Raw genomic sequence first — 27,913 nt, 5'->3', positions numbered from 1 at the left:
CGACCCATCGTCGTTGACGCATGTTCAAATCCTTCTGCTTAAGGATATGCTCGAGACTCCTGTGATCGGTGTAAATCGTGCACCTGGTACCGTACAGATAGTGTCGCCATATCTTAAGCGCGAAAACAACAGCTCCCAGCTCTAAGTCGTGCGTCGTGTAGTTCCGTTCATGAACCTTTAGTTGACGAGAAGCGTAGGCTATCACTTTATCACGTTGCATCAACACACATCCAAGACCCTGGATGGATGCATCACAATATACTACGAAGTCTTCTGTGCCTTCTGGCAATGAGAGAATAGGTGCGCTGCAAAGCCTATCCTTTAGATACTGAAAAGCAGTTTCCTGCGTTTTGCCCCAACGGTAGGTGACACCCTTCTGTGTCAGTAGCGTAAGTGGTTGCGCGATCTTTGAAAAGTCTTTAATAAACCGTCTGTAATAGCCTGCCAAACCCAAGAATTGGCGTATTTCTGTCGGTGTACGCGGTGCAGGCCAATTTCTGATCGAATCTACCTTGGATGGATCGACGTGAATCCCATCCTTGTTTACCACGTGGCCTAAGAAGTGGACTTCACGAAGCCAGAAGTCGCATTTTGAAAGCTTGGCGTACAACTGTTCCTTTCGAAGGAGTTCCAAAATAAGGCGAAGATGCTGCTCGTGCTCCTCCTGACTCTTGGAGTAAATCAGGATGTCGTCGATGAAAACAATAACGAACTTGTCGAGATAGGGTTTGCACACCCTATTCATAAGATCCATGAATACTGCAGGTGCGTTCGTAAGTCCGAACGGCATAACCAAGAACTCGTAGTGACCATAGCGAGTTCTGAATGCTGTCTTAGAGACGTCCTCCTCGCGGACTCTCAGTTGATGATATCCTGACCGTAGGTCGATCTTGGAATAGTAACACGACCCTTGCAACTGGTCGAATAAGTCGTCTATGCGTGGAAGAGGATAACGGTTCTTCACCGTCACCTTGTTCAGTTCCCTGTAGTCTATACACATCCTGAACGTACCGTCTTTCTTTTTCACGAAAAGCACTGGAGCTCCCCAAGGCGAAGAACTTGGACGAATGAAGCCCTTTTCCAAGAGCTCTTGTAGCTGCTTTGACAATTCTTCCAATTCTGATGGAGCTAGACGATATGGTGCGCGAGCTATGGGTGCTGCTCCTGGAGCGAGCTCGATTTGAAATTCAACCTGACGATGAGGCGGTAGGCCAGGTAAATCTTCAGGAAACACCTGAGGGAAGTCACGTACGACTGGTATATCCTCCAATTTCTTTTCCTTTACTGATGCGTCTGAAACAAGAGCCAAAATGGCTGTGTGACCTTTACGTAAGCACTTCTGAGCTTTCAAGAATGAGATGATGCCAACCACAGCACCACTCTTGTCGCCTTGGACTTCGAGAGGTTCTTGACCAGAACGTGGAATACGAATGATCTTCTCACTGCATAAGATTTCTGCCTGGTGTTGGGATAACCAATCCATCCCAATCACGACGTCGAAACTTCCCAAAACTATGGGAATGAGATCAATAGAGAAGGCTTGACCAGCTAGGATAAGATTACAACCCTGTACTACGTGCGTGGCTTCTAGACTTTTACCGTTAGCTAACTCTACTACATGTTTGGTGGGTAAAAGTGTTGGTGCACGTTTTAGCAGTTGACACATTTTCACAGACATATAGCTTGTGTCCGCACCCGAATCAAACAAAACAGTAACGTAAATATTGTCGAGGAGAAACTTACCCATAACAACGTTGGGATCGTTCACTGCGTCACCTCGACCTAGCACAAAAGCACGACCCCGAGCTTCGTTGCCGTTGTTATTTCCTCCGTTGTTGTTGTTGCCGTTGCCCTGGTTGTTGTTGTTGTTGCTCTGGTTCCTGTTGAGCTGTGGGCAGTGTCTCTTGATGTGGCCTTCAGCACCACAATTGTAGCATCCCTTGTTGCCCTGTTGTTGGTTAGGCTGAGCGTGAGGCTGCTGCTGATTTTGGTTCGCAGGACGAAGGCTTCTACAGTCTTTGGCCTCGTGACCCGTCTTGAGGCATCTTTGACAACGACCCTTGGTACACTGGCCGTTGTGGTGCCTGTTGCAGTTGTTGCACTTTGGAAGATTTCCGCGATATCCACCCTGCCTGTGGCTACCTGACGACTGCTGGTTAGGGCTTTGATAGTTGTCAGTCTTTCGCTGCTGATTCTGGGACTGAACCGAAACTGATGCTTTGCTTGAATCCCCCTCCCATTTCCTCTTGTTGTCACTGAGGGTAACGGGAGTAGCTGAAGGAGTGACTGTAGCAGTAGTGCTGACACGCTTAGGCAGTTTATTCTGATCCACTGCCTGATCGGTGATGCGGTGAGCGAGACGCTGGATTTCCTGGATGTTGTCGAGGTTAGCCGAGGTAACGTGGCTCTGGATTTCTGGTGCCAACCCCTTGAGATACATCTCGATACGCTTGTATGGAGGGTCTACCATAGTTGGACACAGCACGGCCAGCTCGTTTGACCGCTTAGTATACGCTTCAATCTCCGACCCAACCATTTTCAGATTATACAGCTCGTCTTCTAGCTTGTGAATATCTTCACGCGTACAATACTCACGCTTGATAAGCTCCTTAAAATCGTTCCATGGGGTGGCGTTAGCAGCTGCCAACCCAAGAATCTGCACCTGCGCGTTCCACCAGGTTAGCGCGATTCCTTCCAAGGTGCCGGTGGCAAACTTGACCTTGCGAGCCTCAGGGCACTCGCACATTTCGAATACTGATTCTAGCTTTTCAAACCAATGGAGGAGTCCCACTGCCCCCTCAGTGCCGCTGAAAGAATTTGGACGACAGTCCATGAAGTTCTTGAAAGTGCAGACAGGCTGCTGCGCGTGTTGACCTATTGTGTACGAATAGGACGAAGTTAAATACAAGAGTTAAGGTAGGATCTAAAGATCCTAGTGTGTGCCTATACTGCAGGGTATACTACCTGCTTGAGCTGCTGCAACTGCCGCAGCAACTTGAGCTTGAACGAGAGCCTCTAACTGGGCTTGTGTCATGTTAATTCTTCCAGCCATTGATCTTCAATGTAACAAGTAGCATAGGTAAGAATGGTTCGCGAATAGGGCGAGGACAGAAAAGTGTAAGCACGTAAGGGTTTCTCAAGCAATAGCAAATAGTGAGCACTGTAGTCTAAGCGTACCACGAGCAAAGTTCTAAGTAATTCTAGCAAGTAGGCAATATACATAAACCTTACTACCTAAGATGTCGAGTCTTGCACGTGGAGCGAAGCGTCGTTGTGGATCGTTGAGAGCATTGTTCTGGTTATAGTCCGGTTTTAATAAAAAAAACTTTTTCCCATATTAAAACCAAGTTCTCTATAACCAATGGCTCTGATACCAATCTGTCACACCCCCAAAATCCACACGCGGAGTACCACCGCTTGGGAGCGTGACATGACCAGGATCAAGCCATCAATCATATCAAACATAGCATTTAATAATAATAAAAGTCATTAGAGTAGTTCATCATGACATGATTGATGTTTCAAAACCAAGCATTGTTTAAGTAGCGGAAGCATTGTTGTAAACCCAAGTTAAAAATACTGAAATGTCATAAGTGTCTAACAAAGTAATACGATCCTTGTCCACAACGACCGGCTCCTCTTTGTGCAAGCTCCATGTACCTAACGATCTGCAAGGCATGTAACAGAATGATCAACAAACTAGTTGAGCGAGTTCACAGTAAGTAAATGCGTAACAGTAAGTAACGGGTGGCTCTACTGGGCCGATAGTAAGTTGTATAGGTGGGGGCTTCCCATGTTATGTGACCACTAGACTATTCGTATCAACTACTCGTATCATCCCTGTTCTTCTTCCGAGAACAGTAGCGCGTATGGGGTGTACGTAGGTTTTACGCACGTATCCTTCACAACCGAGGATAGGAGACGCGGGGGTGTACGTGGGTTTCACGTACGTATCCTTTGTACCGAGGATAGAAGTAAGTAATGCGTACACGTAGGTTTTACGTGCGTGCCTGACATCCGAGGCAGTGATTGGCATATGACCACGTAGGTGTTATTCTAACCTACGGAACCGTCCTGACATCTGAGGATCATGGTAGGTGATAGTCTAGGAAAAGCATATGTACGTTCTTAGTCAATTGTAACCTTTATCCCATTCCCACGACCCGGGAATCCCATGCCTTAGTAGGAGTGTGAACTCACCTGGGTTTGCTCGGCAGACAATAAAATGCTCAAGTATACAGTAAGAGATCAACCACGTCCTATCATGGTTACTTATGCAAGTTAGGTTCGTACTCAACTATTGCACGTATAAGCTACACGTATGTATACACATATAATCATGGCAATGTACACGTATTCCAATAGCAGCCCAAAACAAACAGTAAACAAATATCCAAGTGCCCGGCCCAAACCAATTGGGCCTGTATAGTAAAAGTCCAATAGCATGGCCCGTCTCGAGTCACAACGAGGAGATCCCGAGTCGCAACGGGACTTGAAACGGTGATGTTCTCGAGTCGCAATCGGAGCTGGTCTCGAGTTGTTAAGGTCCGGTTACGAGTCGCAACGGGACTCGCAACCGTGGTTTCGGTTCATCATGGTCCGGTTACGAGTCGCAACGGGACTCGCAACCATGGTCTCGGCTTGTGCTGTTGTGGTCTCGAGTCGTGATTGGTGATACCGAGTCGCAACCTTGTGTGTGTAACAGCTTATAACAGTTTCCTTATTTCATTTAACAAAAATCCCGTAATTCCAGCAAACAGATTTGGCAGTTTCAATAACCGATCAATCATGGCAATTATCAAATCAATTACCAACATTTATCAATTTCATAACATATTCATATGATCAACTCGTGTAATCAACATCAAGAACAGCCGATTTCTAATAATCAAACATGTAAACAACTAACTTATAGGCTAGCATGCAATCTAAAACATCACAGCCGGTTACAAGCACATGCAATTCAACCGATTTAACACTAAGAACATCGACTAATCAGCAACATATGATCCGGTTATGTTCTAGCATATCAACATATATCACCAAAAGTAATTATATAGATTCTGTTTGGTTTACTAGCATGAACCCTAATCGGTTATGTAACACATTCCTAGATCATGCAATCCGATAGATAATCACATCATCGCAAAACCATACATATCAAGCATGAAATCAACAAATACCACACTAACCGAGATGATGAAAGTTGTGAATGACAAAAGCTTCGAGATGGAAGAATGCCTTCAGTTCCGAGACAGAGGAAGAAAGAGGGTTTGGTGTATGAGTTCTTGGTTGCCAAAAGTGAGAAAAACTAAAACCCTAATTGTGTATATGCATATACGTGTGAGGTGAGGGTGGGCCGAAACCTCACTTGGGCCGTCTTGTGATCTCGAGTCCATTACATGGACCGAGTGGGTTTGCAAACAATAGTAAAGCCCAATTGATTTATGGATCGGGTGTAGTGTTGTGTGGTCCAATAACGCAAACATTTAAGCATTTAACCGTAACATTCATTCAATCAAATAAGGTTCACATAAACACGTATCGTTACACAAAGCAAGTCTAAAGTTCGAGTTGTCACATTATCCCCAACTAATTGGAAATTTCGTCCCGAAATTTGGTATGCACTCACTGAGGAAGCTAGGTAAACTGTATTGTTCACTGATTTTCGTGGGGTGTCACATCCTCCCCCCGAAAACACCAAATGCCCTCTCAACATCTTTTCTTGCCGATTCTTGCAATTTTTTGAACGCCTTTTCTTTAGCCTCGACGGGAAATGAGGGAGCTTTCACAAAAACAGACCAAGACGGGTAGATACCATCCACAAGATAAAAGTCTCGTCTGTAATGTCGACCGTTAACATAGAAAGGAGAGGAAGGTGCGGTACCATCCGTTACGCTTTGGAACAACGGCGACGTGTGCAACACATTGATGTCGTTGTTTGAACCTGGAACACCGAAATACGAATGCCAAATCCATAAATCATTCGACGCCACCGCTTCTAGTATGATGGTTGGTCTTTTGATGTCTCCCCTCACATATGCCCCTCGCAACTCTCTTGGACAATTTTTCCACTCGATATGTGTACAATCGATGCTACCGAGCATCCCGGGAAAATGCCATCTAGCCTCGTGTGCGGCGTAAATACGTGAGATGTCGTGGCTCGTCGGTTTACGTAAAAACCCGTTAGCATACAACTTAATGACCGCATTGCAAAAAAATTGCAAACATTCACGTGAAGTTCTTTCAGACATAGCTAGGTATTCATCATATTGATCGGGTGGGTTACCTGTCGCTAGTTGGCGAATGGCGGACGTGCATTTTTGTATCGGCGTGAAATTTGGTTTGCCCCTCGCATCGTAACCTTCTTGAAACCATTCCTCGCTTGCCTCGATGTCTCCAACAATCTTTAAAAATAATTCTTTGGGTAAACGAAACCGATCTCTAAACGTTTCGGCATTGTATAACGGGTTTTCCACAAAATAATCGTTCATCAAAACTTCGTTGGCACTTATACGATCACGGTTGACCATCTTCTTCTTTGGGTGGGACGACTCGGCATCAAGCTCGTTATACACCGACACAAAATAGTTTAGCGTGTCGTTGTCGGAAGACGACTCGGTATCGGTATCGCTAGACATCGGAAACGTCGAATCCGTAGGGAATTCCATTTGAGAAAGATATAAAAATTGTGTGAAATGGGTTTAAAATGGTTTAAAAGATATAGTTTGGTGTGTGAAAAATGGTTAAAATATGGATATATATATATATATAGATAAAATGGATATTTTTTTTTATTAAAAGTTACCGTTTTAAAACGGTCAAGTTCAAACAACGGTCGGATTTTTCAAAAGTTTAACGAGTGATGGGTGTAACGCGTTTTGTTTATAACGCGTGGAAGATATGGCGGCGGCGGTGTAGCGTTGAAGTTCAACGCGTGATACATGTCCATCACGCTACCGCCCCGAGTCCCCTTAGAAAAAAGTAAATTTTAACTAAAGAATTTCGATGATAACCGTTTAATACAATTGTATATGGTGTTAGATATGGTGAGAATCAGAGAAAAAAAAAAAAGAAAGAGTGACTTAACCGGTTGCCTAACCATATCATACATGTATCATAGCTAAAACAAAATACGTCATTATTGATTATAGATATTATCAAAACTTATTGCTAACAAAGTCTTAGTTTCATGTATGTAATTATGAAAATGCCTAGTTGCTTTTAGTTCTTGGCATTTACAGAAAAGATACAAAAAAAGAAAAAGAATTAGTTATTGCTAATTTTTGTATCACAATCACATGCATGTGTGGTGTGGGAGACCAATGCATGTGACAAGAGGGAGAAAAAACCGTTTTTCAAACAGTGCTTATTTGTCCTTTTCCTCCTCTAATAGATTTACTAAAACAATTTTTTATTTATTTTTACAACAACTGATAACCAGTCCGTAAAATTATTAAACATCATTTTATTACGTAGCAGGGGCGGACCCAAGCCCACTCCAAGGTGGGCGGGCGCACCCCCGGGGAAAAAAAATTTTAGTGTTAAATTCTGTCAAAAATCCCGTCCGCACCCCTTGAAATTTTTCGTCCGCACCCCTTGGAATTTTTCGACCGCACCCTTGAAATTTTTCGTCCGCACCCCTTAGGTAAAAAGTGTTATCAATTTATATTTTAATTTTTTTTAGTAAACTCTTATTTAAAAAAAATACTACCTAAATTATATAACTTTTAATACCTAACTAACTAAACCCAAATACCCATACATTTACCCACTTATAATTCCTAACTAGCTAGCCCACTAAGTCTTAGCCCATCAACCAAACCCAACAATATTTCAAACTATAATAAAATAATTAAAACTCAAAACCTTTAGAAATTCTCTCCCGCTCTCTCCCTCTCTTGCGTCCCTGCACTGCCAACGAACAACATCACCCAGCGACAACAGTCCAACAGCTGACGACCACCATAATCAGCCACCATACCACCGTCGTTTGACACCAAATCTAACCGGAATCCGAACATATTTGTTAGTGAAGAATGTTTGGCTTTTTCTTTTTATGGTTTATATGTTGTTTAGATGATTTTTAGGGTTATTTACATTATGATTTCTAGGGCTTGAATAGTTGATATATTATGTAATATGTTATGGAGTCATGTTTTGGATAGATTTCAAAAAATAAAAACCCGTAGGGTGACGTTTTAATTATGTTTGTAACATGATTTGACATATTTTTGATGATTATATAAATTTAGTTCGATGTTCTTTTGTTTTACATGACCCGACCCGACCCGATACGAACCGATTTTTTACTTATATACATTGGAGCCTAAAATTTTTAAAAATTGTCCGCACCCCCATGGAAAAATTCCTGGTTCCGCCACTGTTACGTAGGTGTTTGGTATGCCACTTTTGGTCACAATGGACAATTATGCGCTTAAGATAACATACACATTGCTTTTGTTTTTTTTTTTTTCAGTAAAACTAGGATCATGACAACGTATATTGTATATAGATCACGTTAAACTAATGCACGTTTTGGTGTTTTAATTTGTTTTCACAATTTTTTAAGGTGGAAACTTACTGAATAACTTGTTTCACAATTCTTCTTCTTTTTTTTTCTTTTTTTATTTTTCATAAGGTGGTTATAAGTCAATTCACAAAATTAATTAGTAATAACTGTTAGAAGTTAAAAATATATCTTGATGTTAAAATTGTCTTAAATAAACTTGGTGTTTACTTGTTTAGGCTTAGCATTCTATTTAATATTTCACTTTATTTGTTTGTACAAACAAAATAAATAACTCTTCTCAAAAACTTAAGTCATGTAAACAGTGGTTTGTTTAATCTGATGTTTGAAGGAGAAACGCGTATTTGAAATTAATCTGATGTGACAGCTGACATGACGTTTGAAACCGTCTAGTGTTATGAGGTATTGACGGGGTCTTGAATCACACATTCTTTAAAATCCAAATTTGTTAGATGAGTTCCGACATTGTTAGTGTTGGGATCTACGTTATGCAAGAGAGTAAATTCTAGCATGAAGATATAGAGTCGCTGAATTGGAACAAGATTCACAAGTAGCTAAGCTAGCTTTCTTAGGGTGTAAGGGGTGCTCACCTAATAGGTGAGTCCCCCCTCTTACACGTAACCAACCAGAATAAGCCACGTCAACTCCCCTCTAACACTCCCCTAATACCCCTTTTTGATGGCGGCACTCCCCTATTAGGGGAGTTGGTTTCGAAAGTTGTGCCATCTCCGAAAGATGGTTTCGAAAGTTGTGCCATCTTCGAAAGATGGTTTCGAAAGATGGTCTCCCTCGAAAGTTGTGCCATCTTCAGCGGTGAACCCACACCCAAAACCCACCCCGATTCGGGACCCCGCGGTGATGGCGGCGGTGTTCCCGATCGGGGAAAGGCCTCACCGAAACCCCTTACCGAGTACGCCCCGGACACCCTTATATCAGAGTCTAGCTAGCATAGGAACAGAACAAGACACGATATTGGTGGTTTATTATATCTCTAAATGTTGGGTGAAATATGCACACAAAGTCAACCAACCTATATATTAAATTCAATTTGTTAATTGAACTATGAAATTGGAATCGATGTCGTGTTCAGAGGAGGAGTATGGATTTTTTGAGTGTGATGATGTAGGTGTAAATGAGTGAGTAAAACTCAAGGTCTAAGCGACAGTGGCGGACCCATGATTTTTTGACAATGGGGTCCAAAAAAATAAAAATAAAAAAAAAACACCAAAAAACAAAGAAACAGGTATCAAACCCATGACCTTTTGTGTGTAAACAAGGGGTTTTACCACTACACTAGGCTCACTTTCATTGTTATGGGGTCCAACTAAATTATTTTATGGGGTCCATAGACAATTTTATATACCGTTTCTACTACTTTTTAAAAAAACATTGGGGTCCGGGGACCCTGTTCCTCGTAGCGTAGGTCCGCCCCTGCTAAGCGAGCTCGGGCCCAACCAATATATTATTGAATTACTACATTTATGATGAGGGGCTGATTTCACAAATTTTGAAACCGTATATGGACGATTGGGAATGCGGAAGAAGAGTGAAAAAATTCACGACTCACAAAATAATCATCATATAATCTTTTTAATATTTTAGTTTTTATTTTATATTGTTGGTTTTTATTATTTATTTTAATTAAGTCTAGATGTTGGTTAAAAAGAAAGAATTTGAGTAGATACATAATACATACATACGTATATTGTTCACTAATCACAAACTGTTTATTGTATATGCAACTTCAATGAATCAAGAACAAGATCTTTGCATTTTCGAATCTTAAGGAGAATATATAAAACTTTAAACCATATTTAACCTTAGCTTTTTTGCAAAATATAATTTACTAACTCTATGAATTTTAAAACCTATGACTCTTACAATTAACGTCCCGCCGCAACGCGCAGGTGACGTTTAACTCGTTGGTTAAAAAAACCAAGTTGTCCTTGTGTAGAAGAGGACAGAGTTAACAAAAAAAGCAATGGTTATCCACCAAAATGAAGTAACTCGTTACAAACCCATCAGTCTAAATACATCCAATGTAGTTTTTAAAGATCAAGGACTCAACCTAAGTGGGGGTATAGTATACACATAAATAACCATTGATTTTACCTTGTAGTGGGTGATTTTTCTAACTGTAAATGAGATTTTCTGGGTACATTTGTTATATCAAATCCAGTAATAAAAAGCTAAAAAACAAATGTACCTTTAATTTTCTGAAAAAAACAAATATGGCCTTTTCTTTGATGTTATGTAAAGTAATACAAAGTATCAAACGGTAAAATAATTTAAGAAATTTATCTTATTAAGCACTTTTGTCACATTTAAACAAACTAGAAGTTCTTTATCAGGGGTCCGTGGACACTCATGAACCCCCTCTGGTTCCGCCCACAAAACAGCATATATTATATTTAGGTTTTTTTTAACTGCTATCTAATCCTATATTTGATGACCTACTTAAATAGCTGGGGGCTGTGTATACATGGCAACAAATTAAAACAATACATACATACATATGATTTCATCAAACATTTGTTAAAAACTATATTCATCAACCAACATAAAATTTGTTTCTATAGAAACATAGGTAAAACATTGGCATCTAAATATCTAATTGCTTAAAATCCAGACAACATAGTACTTTCACTACACTAAATTGCCATTTAACATATACAATGATCATGAAAAGCAGATCTACAAACTTTAAAAAAGAAATGCATGCATCACACATAGATAGGTAAGAAATATAATATGGTACCTCATAATTCAAGTGTTATTACCAGAATGAGATATTAAGTAAATGATTGTTGATGTCATTATTCCCAATAACCCACCAGCAATAACCTGCAAATAAACAATCATCATTACATTATTCAAGAATTTTTGTAATCTGCTCAACCACTCCTTCCTCCAATCACTTTGTAAATCAAAGAGCAATCAGAAAAAAAAAATATTAATTCAATAAAAGTTTAATCATTGAATGAAACAAACAAGAGCTTGTATTCCCTCTGTACCTTTTTAACTATATTCAATAATAATAATCCAAATCTTTGAAAACCAATTTTGAAGGTTGTATTCACCATAAATAGAGTTTTGGTCACTTTCAACCCATATGTGATATGACATTTCCCCTTGTAGCTAGGTTTCTTTTGTAAGATTCATTTGTGATGTTTAACATAAATAATAACTCAAATCGACCCAATAATGAAAACAGACCTGAGGAGGGGTGTGGCCGAGAAGTTCACGTAATGGACTGCTTTCAGCTAAGGGATGTTCAGCAGGAAGTCCATACACAATTTGATTCAGAACCTGCAAAATTTTACAAATTTTAGACATGACAATGACATATTTACCTATGTTTATAACCATTTATCAACATGTTTACACACTAACATAAACGAACCTCTGCTTGGCGCCCAGCTTGCAATCGTACACCGGTTGCATCATACATCACCTGCCAAAAAAATCATTTTTAGGTAGTTGCACTTTAACCAGTGGCAAATGATGAAAGGGAAAATGATGATCATACGATAGTAGCTAAAATGAGGGCAGTTGCAAAGGTTGAGCCCCCAATGCCATCTTGTAAACCGACAGCAACGGCAAGAGCAGTGACTGTTGCGGAATGTGATGATGGCATGCCACCAGACCCAATAAGTTGCTTAAGATCCCAACGGTGTTCCCTATACCTGCATATCTACCAAATAATAATAAGAAGACTCTTAGGACGTATCACTATCACTAAATCATCAATCACTTTCAAATACTTATTTGAATAATGGGGTTGCGGCGCAGCTTGTAGCCCGTTTACCAACTATCTCGATGTAAATTATTATTTATTGATGTAAAAAAAATAGTTAATCACTCGGATCATATTAACTTCTCAAGTCATTAATCAAATTTTATATTTTTATAATGGGGTGTTTGGTGTTATTTGTAACAAACAGTTTTAGAGTGTTTGACAAAGACTAGCATGGTTTTAAAGGGTCAAAATAACGAGATTTATAGAAGGTCAGAAGGATTTGTAAGGAAATGTGTTGAACATGAAAAACATAACCATCCCTAACTAACTGGTCACCTAATTATCAGACAAACTTATTGTGTGATACGTCAAACTAGCCTACTCTTAAAAAGGATTTGAATTGAAGCCTCCACTAATTAATAGGATGGATAGAGGGGACTGACTGAGGCACCCAGGTTTTTGCAATATTCGGTTACTATATTTATTTATTTATGGTTACAACTTACAATTATCAAAAATGGAGATCTGGAAATGTAAGATAAACAGAATAATGAGGATGCATGCAATTATGTCTAATAAATTGCAACTAAGAAAAAAAGCAAATGATAAAACCCTAGCATAGCATAGCATAGCATAGCATAATAAAGCTGAGATGATGTTTGTTGTAGCAAAGCAAGAAAAGAGTACCTAAAAATTGACCAGGAAGTAGTATCTAAAGGAAATTGCAGCACAGGAAAAGAAGAATAAGAAAAAGGACGTACCAGGTGGTAAAGACCTTAATGGATTGGGCGAGAGCAAAGGCCACCAGTGCAGAAAACAGAACGTAGTTCATATAAACACCTTCACCTTCTGCTTCTGAAGAAGAAGAAGAAGAAGAAGAAGAAGTTGCAACTATTGAATTTCCAGACATTACTGATCTCCTCATCTTCGTACGTATATTTAGTGAGGGGAAAACGTAAGCTAAGGGTTATGTTTGTGTGCACGCAGGGTGAACAAGAAGAAGAATAGTCTCGTCTCGTCTCGTTTCCCCTTTCTTTCTTTCTTTCTTGTTTTCAAATTTCTAATAGAAAAATAGAATAGAATAGAATATGCTCTCTTGTTTTTCTTAGATACCTTCACATCAAACACTACTTGTCCCATGTTTCTTTTTTAGAGTTAAACTAGATTTTTACTCAAGCCGCGCGTTGCGGCAGCGTCATGTTTGTGACTTCGTACATGCGATACGATGATGACATTAAAGTGTGGTGCCCGCGTGTGACATGACGCGTTTTTAACTTTGTCACACACGATACATTAGTGACATTAAACATAGAAAAAAAGAATATGTCTTAGACATTACGGCGTAAATTCGTAAAAGTAATTTTGGCATTAACGTCGTTGAGCATAGCAAAAAAAAAGTATAATAATTTGTCGCACGTTGCGGTGTAAAGCCGTAAAAGTAATTTAAACAAAATGGGGTGCCAGGTTATTAGGTAAAAAAGTTTAGAGGGTGAAAGTTGTAAATTACTAAAAGTTAGAAATGAATATGTAACCTACTTAGAGGGGTAGGGGTGGAATCACTCACACCCAATTCCATCACTCACAACATCCAATCAGGTTATGCCATGTCATCAACCATTATTTCCATCACTCGCACCCTTTTTTGCTGGAAATGGTCATCACTGGTACAAATTTCATCACTCACTAATTTTTTTTATTTTTTATTTTTTATTTTTTGAAAGGTGGAGATTGAAAGTTTGAAAGGTGGAGATTTGATCTAATCACCTGCCAACCCCATCAACTCACCTGCAAACCCCACCAGTTTCATTTTCAAAATCCATCACGGCGTCGTCTTTTTGACGCGTTAAACATTCACGCAGCGTTGCCAAAGGCCGGCGGCGGTGTTCCAATCAAGTTCCACGCGTTATGGGGGTGATAACGTATCCACCCCGGGTCCCCTTAGTGTTTCATGTCAAAAATTTGAGGGTGTGAAATGCGGTGGCAGGTGTTAAGTTGGGAGTGATGAGAGTCAAAGTGATAGTTGAGAATGCCAGCAGCCAATACCCAATAGTTGTAAGTGATAAAATCCAATAGCCCTAATTTAAGGATTCAAGGCTAACCCTTTATGTATGAATGCATTTTTTGTGTGTATACGTTACATTTAAACATTCAATATATAAACGTATAGGAAACACCCCTGAAATAAATTTGCAATGAGCCTTTAGAGCAAATGGAGCTAATATTGAATGTACACAAGCTACAAATAGTTGATTCTATTTATTTAATTTACATAGAAAGAATGAATGCATGCTAATAATCGTTTTATTGAAAATATTGAATTAATATTAGTATATTATTAGTTTGATTGATGTTTTATATATTTTTAAAGACATACACAGAAAATGAAAAAAGAATATTAAGTTACACTTTGCTACTTTAAAACTTGTAAATTTCATTTGCTTTTATACAGTAAAAATATTATAATTATTAATGTTCTTAAAACCGTTTGAGTTGAATGGTTTTACTAAAACAACCTGGTTATAATATATAATTATACACACAAATCCACTTTTCTTTTTTCAAGAATGTGACGGTGGTTTTACGACACTTTCAAGATTTCTTCGCGGGAACTGGGCGGAACGTACTCTAGCCACACTCGCTGGTGACGGCGGCTGGGTCTCCGAAACACCATCATCTTCGTCGTCTTCACCTCCTTTCATCGAAATCCGTACCACCGACGCTTATCAGTCCAAACCGTCAGAACTGGGCGGAACTCTAGCCACACTCTTGGTCAGATTCCTTTGAAATCTGTACCACCGACGCTTATCAGTCGAAACCGTCACCACTAAGTAACGGGTTCCTCACCTTCGGATTAGGGCCTCGAGGTGAAGGACGCGCCGGAAGGGGCGTCGCAGCCGCAGCGCTACCGAACTCCGCTAGGGTTGCCGGATTTCATAGCTGGTTCTGTCTTTCTCTGTTCTGTATCGTCTATCTATAGCCTCCTAAACGGTTAAACCGATTCATATAAGAAACTATATCAAGTTGATACTAAATCCACTGGGTCGGTGTTGCACGGCTAAACATGGGGTTCTGTGATCACGTGGCCTAAACAGGCAGATGCAGGTTAGGTATACTTAGAAACCGGTACTGTAGTTAAGGACGACGTGAATTGTATATATATAATAATGCCACGTGGGTTTATGTAGTTTGTAGATATTGTAGATTTGGTACTAGTGCTTTAATAATTACAAAGTTGGCCCTAGTGGTTATAATTTTCACACTTAAATGATCCTTAGGGTATACGGGGCACTCTCGGTGACCCCATGCGGTGACCCAAGTCCCCGCTCGGGAACACCGGCGCATCAACGCGGGGACCGAATTCGGCGAGGTGGGTCGGGGCATATTCACCGATGATGGGTTGGATGTTTAAACGGCTATATAGCCGTTATACATTATAAAAAAAATAATAATTTCCTAACCCCTATAAATACTACCTCTTTAACCTTTTTATTTTTCAAACCCAAAACAACTCTCACCCATTCAACTCATCTAATTTTTTTAACCAATCTTAAAAAAATGGATTCCAAGTTCCCGTTTTTTTCTCCCCTGCCCGACTTTCCCGACGATGAAGATTCATCGTCAAGCGATGGTAATTTAATTTTCTTCCAAAATCTCAACCAACAAGCGGAGCTACTAGACACGGCATCGTCTAGTAAAAAAAATTGTCCGTCGAGATCGTGTGGGTGGCCATGAAACACTCATGGCCGATTATTTTGTAGAAAATCCAAAATTTAATGCCGATATTTTTCGTCAGAGGTTTCGTATGTCCAAGTCTTTGTTCCTAAAAATTGTTAGTGACGTGGAAGCGAATAATGAGTGGTTTCAAGAGGGCTTGGACGGGAGAATGAAGAAAAGTTTCACGCCGTTGCAAAAGGTTACTTCTGCGATTAAACAACTTGCAACCGGTAACCCACCAGACGAAAACGACGAGTATTTAAATATGGCTGAAAGGACCTCTCGTGAGTTCCTTGAATATTTATGCGAGACGGTCTGTACAACGTATGCCGGTGAATTCTTACTCAACGAAACGGAACGACACCAAATTGTCCATTTCAGGTGAACGACCACTTATACAAACGCGGGTATTATCTTACTGATGGGATCTACCCTAGCTGGTCCGTGTTTGTGAAGTCTTTTCCATATCCTCACATCCCGAATGAAAAAAAGTTCAAGAGGCAACACGAGGCCGCAAGAAAAGATGTGGAACGGGCGTTTGGTGTGTTAAAGGCGAAGTGGGGAATACTAAATCGTCCAATGTGTTCCAAAACGGTGAAAAAGATAAGGTCCATCGTGTATACGTGCATTATTTTACATAACATGATTATAAAAGACGACGGAAGGGCGATAGCACCGGTACACATTCAAGATCCTCCAGTCGAACCCGTCTTCGATGATACAGCTTATAGCGAGCTCATTGACGAAGAAACGCATTGGAGACTAAAACACGATCTCGTTAAGCATCTCGGACGTTTAGATCTACCTCACCTTGAAGTGAGTTCCGACGACGAGTAGTTTGTTTTTATATTTTTCTAGTTTGAATGTAATTTTTATTTTTAATTTAATGAAATGTCTTTTATTAAATTTTATTTAATTTTTATTAATATTTTTTTAATTTATAAACATGCATAATTACAACAAATAAAAAAACAAAAAAAATTTAAAAAAGCAAGCCTCCTAAGAGAGGAGTGTCGCCATCAAATTGGGGTGCGAGGAGAGTTTAAGAGGGGAGTTGACGTGGCATAACCTGATTGGGTGTGCGTAAGAGAGGGGACTCCCCTAAGAGAGGAGTGCCCCTCTCACCCTTATTACTAATCTATGTTAATTTTTTCAATTAAAAGTGTGACAAATGACTAGGTTGTCCTAAACAATAAAAAAAAATATAAAGATGCTCCACCCCCATTACATACGTAATGAGCCAAGGATCTAGTCATTTCGTACACTTTTAGCTTAGAAACTTAGCATGGGTTAGTGATAAGAATCACCCGAGTGCGAAAATTACAACTACTGAGACCAACTTCGTAATTATTGAAGCACTAGGACCAAGTCTGCAATATTTGCAAACCACAGAGACCAACCAGGCATTTAACTCTTCCTTTTAGGGGGTGGGGGTGCTCTACTTTCTATCACTCACCACACCCAATCATGTTCCGCCACGTTATCGAATTTGGTTACATCACTAGTGATGGATTTTAGTGGGGATGCCCATCACTAGTCATAACTCAGTGTATGCAGCTGCATGGTTTTCATACGGGTTTGAAGATCAAATAATGGAGCATGTAGAACCCAACCCAAGAACTCAGCTTTGGACACCATGCTTTCAACACGCGTGGTCATAAGGACCGGCGACAGTGTTCCACGCGTGGTCACCCACGCACCACACTATATCACAGGGCACCCCCCTCCCCTATTATTATTATTTTTTCATTTTATAATACCGTCTAATTAAAACACCATAGTCTAATCATATTTAGTAATCATAAGAAAATAAGTTACAGAGAGGTCTATTATACAATTTGGTCACAACCTACAAATCACCACCAAACCCCTACAACCAATTTCAATTTTCAAATTAAACCGGTCCTACTTGTTTATTTGAACCAAGTTAATGGTATTAGACAAACTTGTTACTATTCTTTTTCTAACATATAAAAGACTTGTCAACATATTTTTCATTGTAACATTATTACTTTAGGTACGCAATACATATCTACATTATGGTCATAAACTATCAGCTAGGACCGGGCTAAGCATGGTGATTAAAAGTTTAGAATAACAAACAACATGAGATTACAAAACATCTAAAAACAAATATGTGTCGAAATTATGCCTGAAATATAAACTTAATACATCCTATCAATAGCAATAAGAACCGACATATGTTCTTCACTTTCATGAAAAGTCACTCAACATAATTATGATGTATTAAAGTCCATCAAGTTTAAAAAATACACCCAAAAGTCAATATACAAAGTTTTATACATTAAACTTCTATATAATATGCACATGCTTGTAAACAAAATTAACATAATGCTTTGTTAACTCTTAAATTGATCAATTTAAAAAAAAAAAAAAAAAAGTGGCAATCAACATTTTTACGGAAATAAATAAGTTATATCATCTAATTATGATCAATTTTAGAGTTAATAAGCCCCTATAATAATAATAAGAAAAAAATACATGCGTTGTTTGACATGTCAAGTGACTTTAATATAAAAAAGCTAGTTTAAGTGTTTTTTAACATGTATTTTATATAAGTTAAAAGACTATATAGTATACCAAAATTAGCTTATTATGTTTTTAGTAAAAAAAAAAAAAAGAAGAAGAAGAGTCTGTATCAACCCTTTAATCAAACCATCTCATTTTTTTAATCTATCTTTTTTAATGGCAAATTTCTTTTTAATCTCTGTCAAACAACCGGTTTAAGCCTTCCCAATATAGTCGAAACAATATGCATTAACTATATAAAAAAGAAAGAAAGATATCATTACTAAAATGGTGAAATGAACCAAGTACGATGACATTAGCCCATAACTAAGTAAATAATAAAATGCAGATGCAAATAGTATTAACAACATGACCCTTCACGTCAACGCCTTATCATCCCACTCTCATCCACCACTCAAATCCACCACCCTATATGGTTTAATCCATGCTAACCATGGTGGTTCCCTAAGGGGGTGGTGTAGCACATCACCCACCATCCTAGATGGCAATCCATGACCCATCCCATGCCCCCATACCCCTTAGCCTCATAGTTTTGTTTATAAGTTACAAAAGTTCCTCTAACCGATATTGCTCAAATGGTGTTGAAGCAAGATATAAAGCCTGCCATGTTTCCTGTTTTAGTTTTTTTCATTTTTGTAACTTAATGTTCACATCTTTACAAATTGAGTTATACATTATGTCCGATCTTCATCTGACCTGCAATGCATCACAATAACACACATCATATTATGTATTGTACAATAAAGTATACTGGCAGAACAAATATTTAGTTTAAAAAAAATTATTTTAATTTGCACAAAAAAATTATCAACTACAGGTCATGAATATAAGCACATTAAGCTAAAATTGAAATTATGGGGACTTTGAGGCTATACATTTGGCAGCATGCATAAGAGATGTGATTTAGGGGACTCATGGAGCAACAATCTGAAGAAACTCTAGTACTTGAATTCTAGCTACAAGAAAAGGACAACGATGTGTCATGTTTTAAAGCAAAAACAAAGGCAGAACATATGATCACAACATGCCATGTTTTGAAAGCAGTTGGTACCTACCACCACCAACTATGTTGTAGTGTGGCCATGGACAGGACCGTATTTAAGTTTTAGACACGCTACACAATTATCTATCTTTACACTTATATATATACCTTTTCCTTTTGATATTTTTTATTTGTTTTCCACAAAAACGACTCTTAGTTTGTCATAAGCGGCCAATTATGATGGTTATGTCACAAGATGTCTTGCTTGTACCAAACCATTAATAGACTATGAAACCATGTTGCAAACACAAACCGCATACCTTGCCTGTCAAATAAAAACCAGTGAGGAAACCAGTTAGTTAAACTGCAGATTTCCCTGCACAAGCCATCAGTTCTGCCTTTGCTGCTTCCATGATAACATCAAAGTTTGTTTGTATATACCTACCCCTGCAATAATCCTCAGTTAGTTAGTTAGTAGAGGTGGCAGTTTTGACCCATTCATTTATAAACTGATTGATTCAGGTTATATTAAATCTTTCACCAATCCAATAAAGGAAGTGGTCAAATGGGCTGAAAGTCGCCCAAAGTGTATTTTAATTCATAGAACCTCAGATGGTTTTGTTCAAAAAAGCATATAATAATACAGTTTATCATACTAATTATTAAACTTACCAGAAATGGGTTTTACACCAAGTTGAAGAAGGAAAAGCTGGACTTGCTATACCATGCATTATCCTAGCAATTGCCCGGGGAGTAAACTTGGCGTGTGAGTTGCTTTGAAGAAACACCTATAACACCAAATATCACACATTAAAGTAAAAGAGTTCACTTTTTTGTATTTTAACAAGACAGACTATGTAACATGTGATATGCATTACCTTGATATCTGCCCTCAAAAACCGGCTGCAAAGGCATAAAATATGACGTCAGAATATGATACAATCATCCAACATGCGTCAAAATAACTCACTATAATTTCGTTATTTTTCTCTTTGAAAACATTTAAGACCACCAATGAACATGCATACCCTAAAACTTTTTTTGGTAGTGTAAAAATAAGAAACTAAAGGTATAATGCATGTGTAGGTCGTCTAAATACTTTTCCTCAAAGCCACCCATATACTGAAACTAGTCCATATGCCACCCATATGATGATGTGTTATTAAAGGGATTTTTGTCTTTTCGACGTCATTGCATATTATACGTAAGTCAGCTAAAATATGTAATTTTCTTAACCTGGTTTGGACCATTTTATTTGGTATACTGTTGTCATTATCTGCGTTAAAGTATTCCAATATCTCCTTTTGCAAGCAAGGTGTGTGTTGGGAATCAGTACAGCCATTTGTTCTATCACACGTTTTCACCGCAAAAAGTGCAGCATTAAACATCGCATCTACTTTGCGCACCTGTGTCAATAAATAACTTCCAATATTTAAGTAACTAAAAAATTAAAAATATATAACAAATATATGGTGGTATGGATTAGTGTATTAGTGAATATTTATATTAAATAAATACCTTGCAACTTTCAACATCCGATAACCATTTAGCCAGATCAGCAGCCAAAGAACATATATCTCTTGGGAAATTTACAAGCATGTAACAATAAGCTGGATCCTTCAACTCGTATGTAATTTCACCCTTCAACTAAATAAGAGATAAACAATAACTAAGAAAGGTCAATTTAAAGTAATATATATGCATACGCAGAATCAAACCTTCAGATTCTGCAAATGATGAGTTACAGTAGAAACTTGAAATCCAATGCTACAAGCCACAGTTGGTATTTCAAAAACATATTGTCCATCTTTTATTTCAGACCTGAAAACCATATTCCAGTTGTTATGTATAGACTGCGTGTTTCATAGCCTGATGTGGCAAATGGGTGGGTGAGTAACAGGTCAAAATGGTATCAGGCAAAAACTTGTAACTTTACCCCAGGTAAAAATGAGGTAGATGGGAAATAGCGTTTTGAAAACAATTAATACATTTAACTAAATTACAACAAAATACCTTATTACAATAATAATCTGATATTTATATATCGCTATTTAGGAAACTTTTGACCCATTCGACCCATTTCCTGTTTAGCTACTTTTTTTTATTTTACTCATTTGACCCGTTAGTCCGTTGGAGATGAAACAAAACCCAAATCAATCCGTTCATAAGTAAATAAGTCAAAATTTACTCCTCTAGTAGTGGCCATACTCAATCACTTACTTTTTCAAAATTGTTTCAATTACAGTATCCTTAGCAGCAAGTAATGCTGGGGAGGTCTGCACTCATCAACATTATAATGAGAAAAATATCAGATCAAACTATAACTGAAGTCAAAGAAGAAAGAGAAAGTACAAGTTGGTAGTTAAGTAGGGACCCACCATGTGAAAATTTAACACACATGTTACACTTGTTTGGGGAAGTATACGCAAGTACTGCTCTTCAGCTAACTCCAAACGAGTTAAGATAGTTAGAATAACCTGAAACAGTTAAATAAATTCCAATTTAACGGGTCATAACATAATAAAAGTATTATAACTTTAGTACAATAACAACTTTTTTTCTAAAAGACCTCTTCTTTCATATCAAATTTCCTGGATGCAGATTCTTTGACTATTGTGCAAATCCTTCCTTGTGAATGTGAATCTCCACTGAAAACTTGAGAGAGAAACTTATTTACTGTGTATTGATCCTGCCCATCACTGAAAAAGACGTATAATGAAGTTGTACATTTTTGTTACCAGAAATAATTTGTTGACGTTGCCTGGGAAAAATGCACAAAAGAGAAAGGAACTTGACAGGTTTTCCTGATTTTAGCAACCAACTTTAAAGTAGGTGAAAACAGAAGCCAAATTGGATTTTATTATTAATTAGCAACCAGTTACATTTTATTAAGACCGTAGCAACAAACGGCCTGTCAACTGGAAACAAGTAGCAACAGACAATGTTTTGCTGACTTTTCAAAATATGTTGCTGTGGCAACTTATTTGTCATTTCTAATGTGACATTTTTTAAATATAAAGTTTCAAAAAAAATATCATTTTTTCAAACTTGTACAAGAATTTAATTTTTAAATTCGGTTTGCATTAGGCCCAAGTTGGCGTGACGCACCCCTAGACCCCGTTTATGTGGGACAGTAGGAGCCTCGTGCACCGGGTAAAATCATTAAATGTAATCGGTTGCTAAAATCAGTAATAGACTGTGAGTTGGCTTCTATTTTGCACCTTAATTAAGTTAGATTGCTAAAATAAAGAAGGGTAAAAATTAGTTCCCATTTCTTGCAGTTTGGCCTTAGTTACCTGTACATAAGACTTCTGAGCTTAAAGTATGTAGTTTCATCAAAAAATAAATGGCAATAAGATACTCGCCCATCACGCCCAGCACGTCCAATTTCCTATAAATATAACATACTATCAATTGAGTGATAACAGATGTGGCAAGATTGGTGAGCCAAAAAGGGTTTAATAACGGGTCAAATAAGTTCAGGTTGAAGTGGGTCAGTTCTAGTGCAGCTCAAAACAGAGCTGGGCAGGTTGGGTTGACCTGCAAATATTGTTCTGTCCTAAAAAATGGATAATTAATAAGTTTGTTCAAGCTGAATATTATCATTACAATTGTAATCTATATGTCTACACTCAAAATGAGAGATTTTGCTACTTTTAAAAGCTTAAAGGTTTGAAGACCCCTATTTCATTTATTGCAAATGCTTATATTAAATAAGAAATCAACTCCAACAAACCACTACCTACACAAATCTTAATGTGCCTAAAGAAAAGAATAACAACCCGTGACCTTTCAACCACTAACCAGACTCCATAAAACCCAAAACAACATGACCTGTGAACAACTTGATTAACCCAACAAAAGCGACAAGTTAAGCATGTTAGTGTAATGCAAAGGGGTGTACATGATTAAAATCGTGCGTTATGAAAGCGTGGCTCATTACATTCATTAACTGGACAACTTTTTCTCTTCCACATGGGTGGGTTGCTGGTGACACATACCTTGTTTTAATTTAAAATTTGGTTATGAAACAAGTTATTGTGTGTGGTTTAATTACCAAGGTAGAACAATACAGAATCTTTTGCAAGAGTAGGTGACTTGAAGAAAGTATAAGCGCTTTTAGGTGCGCAACAAAGAATAGAGTGCAAATGGGTATGTCACTGTTTGAAACAGCGACTTTCTAGCCCTTTTTCTGCAAACCTGGCAGCATTCTCGCCAACATTCCTTTTGCCCATGAACATCGCTGTTTCATATTAATACTTTCCATCAAAGTCGCTGAATCAATTTAATACTTTCCGAACATCGCTGATTCGAACAAAGATGTTATTTGAAGTCCTATTTTATACATATACTTTCATAACATCGCTTTTTCATTTAACGATTTTCCATCAAAGTCGTTGTTTGATTATAATACTTTCGGAAAGTCGCTGTTTCGAATAAAGATGTTATTTGAAGGTCGCTGTTTTATATTTATACTTTTCTAAGTTTGCTGTTTGAGAATTTAATACTTAGAAGCATGGTTTTAAAAAACGTTTGAGGCGTGCGCCCTCAAGGCGCGCCTCGAGGCGAAACGACCAAAAAACGAGTCTGAGGCGCGCCTCATGGTGTTTTTAATGTATATGCGCCTCAGAGGTGCTAAGGCGCTAAGAAAGCTGTGCCTCAGGGAATTTTGATAGTTGTTTTTGATGATTTTGACTTTTTGTGTCAATTTCAAGCATTTCATGTCTTTTTTAAGTGTGTTTTTGATGATTTTGATGAATCTGATGATGAAATTAGTTAGTATTATTACTTTTATAATATATATATAATTTTTATATTTATTTATTAATACCGCCTCGGCCTTACGCCTCGTTTCGCCTCGAGGCTTACGCCTCGTGAGGCGAAGGGAAAACGCCTCGAAACTCGTTTCCGATCTTTAACCTTGTCTACATCTTCATATAAAAATTACTTTGGAAGTTGTAAGCAATTAAACATTACATATAGACTTTGGGTGACCCTACCCATTTGAGTTGTCTGCCTTTTTAGCTAAATTTGATTTTTGACCCATTTGAAATAAAAGACAACCCAAATCACCAATTCATAAATAAATGGGTCAAAGTTGCCACCTGTAGACTGTAGTGAATAATTGTACAAACCTGAACATACTCTTCCAAACTTTCAGGTAAACTGTAGTGAATTACCTGTAAAATATGCAAAAGAAAAAAGGAATCAGCATTTTTATGTGAATTTTTTTTTTCTAAGATCTTGAATACTAAAGAGTTGTTCTTACAGCTCCAACGTCGCTTTTATCAAGCCCCATACCGAACGCAACAGTTGCAACAATCTTCAAAGAGAAAAGAAAGATGTTAAAAAAAGATACGGTATCTTTTTATAGTCCAGTTCCTTTATACTAAAACGCTTGTAATAACTGTATACCACTCGTATCTTGTTTGAACAGAACAACTCTTGTGTACGCCTTCGATCTTTAGCAGGGATCCCACTATGGTAACTCTAATGGCATTTTATTGTTTGCATCATATTGAAACAAAGCATAATGTCAGGCAAAAACACAAAATGGTTGTCAATCATGTGACAAATACGGCATATGAAATGCTAACCTTTGCTCGGATATTACTATCACATAGAAACTTGCTGATCATATCTGTTTCCGACTGCAATTAAATTGGCTTGCTAAGATGAGTAAGTATAAGTTTGTTTTTGTATTGCATCTAAACCTCAAATTGGTTGCTAAAATCAGGAAAAAAAATTGTAAAGTGTGTGTCTATTCTATACAGTTGCAAAGGGTAAAAGGTCTCACACTCAAGCATACCTGATACTTGCAGTAAATTATAATGCTTTTAACCTCTGTATAAGGCAAAGCTTTGAGCAATGCCATCAAATCCTTCATTCTGAATTCATTAACAAACTAGAATCACAAAAAAAAAAAAAAAAAAAAAAAAAAAAAACAAACAAACAAACAAAGGCAGTTGCAAAAAGTAAGCAAAACTTCACTTGCCTATTTCCACTCAAAGATACAGATAACTGCAAATTATCCCTAACTTGTGCTGCTTGAACGAGGTTAGTAGGAGGAATCTCAAGAGAACGCATCACATCATGCATAGTCTTGGTTGTTGCAGTTGCTGTCATTGCAAGAATGCAACCTACTCCAAGACTAGAACGAAGCAAGGATGCCCGAAGTCTCATATATGAAGGGCGAAAATTATGAGACCTATCAATTAATGTAAACTAATGGTGATACAATAAACAGAATCGTAATAGTTTGACAAAATTCACAAACCATAACTATGTCAACTCACCATTCAGAAATACAGTGAGCTTCATCAATCACAACAAGTGATATGAGTGAATTTGCAGAAAATATCGATGTAAATTCTGTATTTAGTAATCTCTCTGGAGAAACAAAAAGGACCTGAAACACAATGCTATGTACTATTACCAGACAATAACAAAACATATGTTATAAACGATTTCAACATCTAAGGAACTCACCTTCAAGGCCCCTTCTTGAGCCCGCCTAATTGTTTCAGAACTCTCTTCTAGTGTCTGAAACAACAGCAAGCATCACACATTTTAGCACAAATGATAGAGCACAAAGTACAAACATACACATAGATCAATAATACCTGACTGCTACATAACAAACCTCCTGGAATCACAGGTGGCAGCTGTCTAAGTTGATCATACATAAGCGCCACGAGCGGACTTATGACAAGTGACATTCCCTCCAAAATCATAGCAGGCAATTGATAGCAAAGCGATTTCCCAGCTCCCGTAGGCAAAATCACCATACTTGATTTCCCGGAAAGTATTAACTTGATTGCTTCCAGTTGCCCATCTCTAAAAGAATCGTATCCGTAAACTAGCTTCAATAACTTAACTAAATTATCATCAGACGGATCCTGCCGAACATCAAACACCGCCTTTTCAATAACCTCCGAATCAAGCCTTGTGTCGGTTTTCTCATTTTCCTCCATAGACAAACCTTCATCACAAAACCTATCTTCATCTTCTTCACCTTCACCAACACTTTTCAATTTTCTTTTGCTCCTCTTATACGACTTCCGATTTCCAATATAAGCATTCGGATTCCTTTTCCTAACTTTGTTTGCGTACTTTTTGCGACCGCCATGACCATTGATGTTCAATCTCACAAAGTTACCTTCATTTACCGGTTTAGGTTTGCTCACCTGCTCAGTAACATAAACACAACTTCCAATTAGGTTCGGGTGTTTCTTCGCAACTTTCCCCGAATCTCTACAACTTAGGGTTTCATTTACATTTACACTATCAGAATCAGGCATATTCTGTTGTTCCAAATTAGAACCAATCAAATTCGGATGCTTCTTAGTAACTCTTTCCAAATGATTGACATTAACATGATCATCGATTTCCTTTTCAGTCGGTTTGAAGTTCAAGGAAGACATACGGATCTTAGAAAAGGACGAGAATCTGGATAAGCACGAGCCACCAGCCGGAAGAATCTCAGTAGGACAAAAAGTGTCAAACGAACTACAACCGGAGGTGCGGCGGATCTGAAACGGTAGGTTAACATCAGAACTACTTGTAGTAGTGGCATCAAACGAATCACAACCGGAGATTTGAGAAGGTAGAGTAACATCAGGGGTTTCACACGGGACAGATTGGTCGATTTGAGGTTCAGGCGGTGGTTTAGGTCTCTTGGTGGACGGCTTAATCTTCAGAATCGGCCTGGAAGAACTAGGTTTGGCTTTCGATTTAGGGCTTTTTCGTAGCTTATTTGAAAATAGAAGAGTACGAGCCGCCGCCGCCGCCGCCAGCGGTTGCGGAGGCCGTGGCTGCGGTGGTGGCGGTTGACGAGGAGGCGTGGAGGAGATGTGAGATCCGTCGGAGTCTGAATCGGAGTTGTCCATCGGCGAACTGCGGCGGAAGAAATGAAAGCCAACATAATAATAATAATAATATAATCGTGTTTTCCCGCCTATTCTCTTGGAGGGAATATATTATTAACGTTAGCAAAAGATCAAATACACTTGTTAGGGCGTGCACGTTTCGATTTGATTTTTGAGTAAAACCGAAACTGAAATGTTGGTTTTCAGTTTTTAAGCTGTTTGGTTTCGGTTTTTATGTCGGTTCGATTTTTCAGTTTTTCCGTTTTTGAAACAAAATTATGTAAGATTCATAAAATAAAAGGTATAATTTAAAATATAAGAATCTTTCTAATATATTTACGTTTAAGTTATTATAGTTAACCTCTTTAATTAATATTGTTTATATAAACTTAACATTCTAATCTACTTTTATGTTTCTTTAAAAAATTTACCAGTGGGTAACCCGCGCGTTGCTGCTTATCGAAAATTTATATTTTATAATGACGTACTCGTTTTCCATTAGTTTATCAAGTATTTCATTTTATGTTTGG

At 38.1% G+C, this 27,913-nt stretch overlaps 2 protein-coding genes across 4 annotated transcripts; both read right to left on the bottom strand.

Annotated features, from left to right (window-relative positions):
* Positions 1–11,081: 11,081 nt before the first annotated feature.
* On the bottom strand, positions 11,082–13,336 carry LOC110896171 (uncharacterized membrane protein YuiD). The gene is made up of 5 exons (XM_022143625.2): positions 13,031–13,336; positions 12,060–12,216; positions 11,934–11,984; positions 11,747–11,839; positions 11,082–11,374 (listed from the first exon to the last, which is right to left on the bottom strand). The coding sequence occupies exons 1-5, from the start codon at positions 13,192–13,194 to the stop codon at positions 11,297–11,299; spliced, it is 543 nt and encodes a 180-aa protein (XP_021999317.1). The 5' UTR covers positions 13,195–13,336; the 3' UTR covers positions 11,082–11,296.
* Positions 13,337–18,801: 5,465 nt separating this feature from the next.
* Positions 18,802–27,438, bottom strand: LOC110896165 (ATP-dependent DNA helicase Q-like 5). 3 transcript variants are annotated; one of them, XR_002567719.2, is made up of 21 exons: positions 26,139–27,438; positions 26,005–26,058; positions 25,812–25,924; positions 25,511–25,723; positions 25,325–25,403; positions 25,113–25,166; positions 24,931–25,005; positions 24,785–24,838; positions 24,651–24,695; positions 22,812–22,906; positions 22,085–22,214; positions 21,894–21,992; positions 21,736–21,791; positions 21,234–21,336; positions 21,034–21,162; positions 20,752–20,921; positions 20,394–20,418; positions 20,188–20,303; positions 19,836–19,962; positions 19,409–19,489; positions 18,802–19,229 (listed from the first exon to the last, which is right to left on the bottom strand). XR_002567719.2 is itself a non-coding variant. In XM_022143623.2 (20 exons), the coding sequence occupies exons 1-19, from the start codon at positions 27,402–27,404 to the stop codon at positions 19,875–19,877; spliced, it is 2,964 nt and encodes a 987-aa protein (XP_021999315.1). In that variant the 5' UTR covers positions 27,405–27,438; the 3' UTR covers positions 18,802–19,229; positions 19,836–19,874. The 3 variants fall into 3 exon arrangements, 1 of the variants encoding a protein (XP_021999315.1); XR_002567720.2 differs by having other exon boundaries at positions 19,409–19,485; XM_022143623.2 differs by lacking the exon at positions 19,409–19,489.
* Positions 27,439–27,913: the final 475 nt, after the last annotated feature.

This window comes from Helianthus annuus, chromosome 12 (assembly GCF_002127325.2).
Source record: "Helianthus annuus cultivar XRQ/B chromosome 12, HanXRQr2.0-SUNRISE, whole genome shotgun sequence".
Taxonomy (NCBI): Eukaryota; Viridiplantae; Streptophyta; class Magnoliopsida; order Asterales; family Asteraceae; genus Helianthus; species Helianthus annuus.
This window is presented reverse-complemented; position numbering and strand designations above follow the sequence as displayed.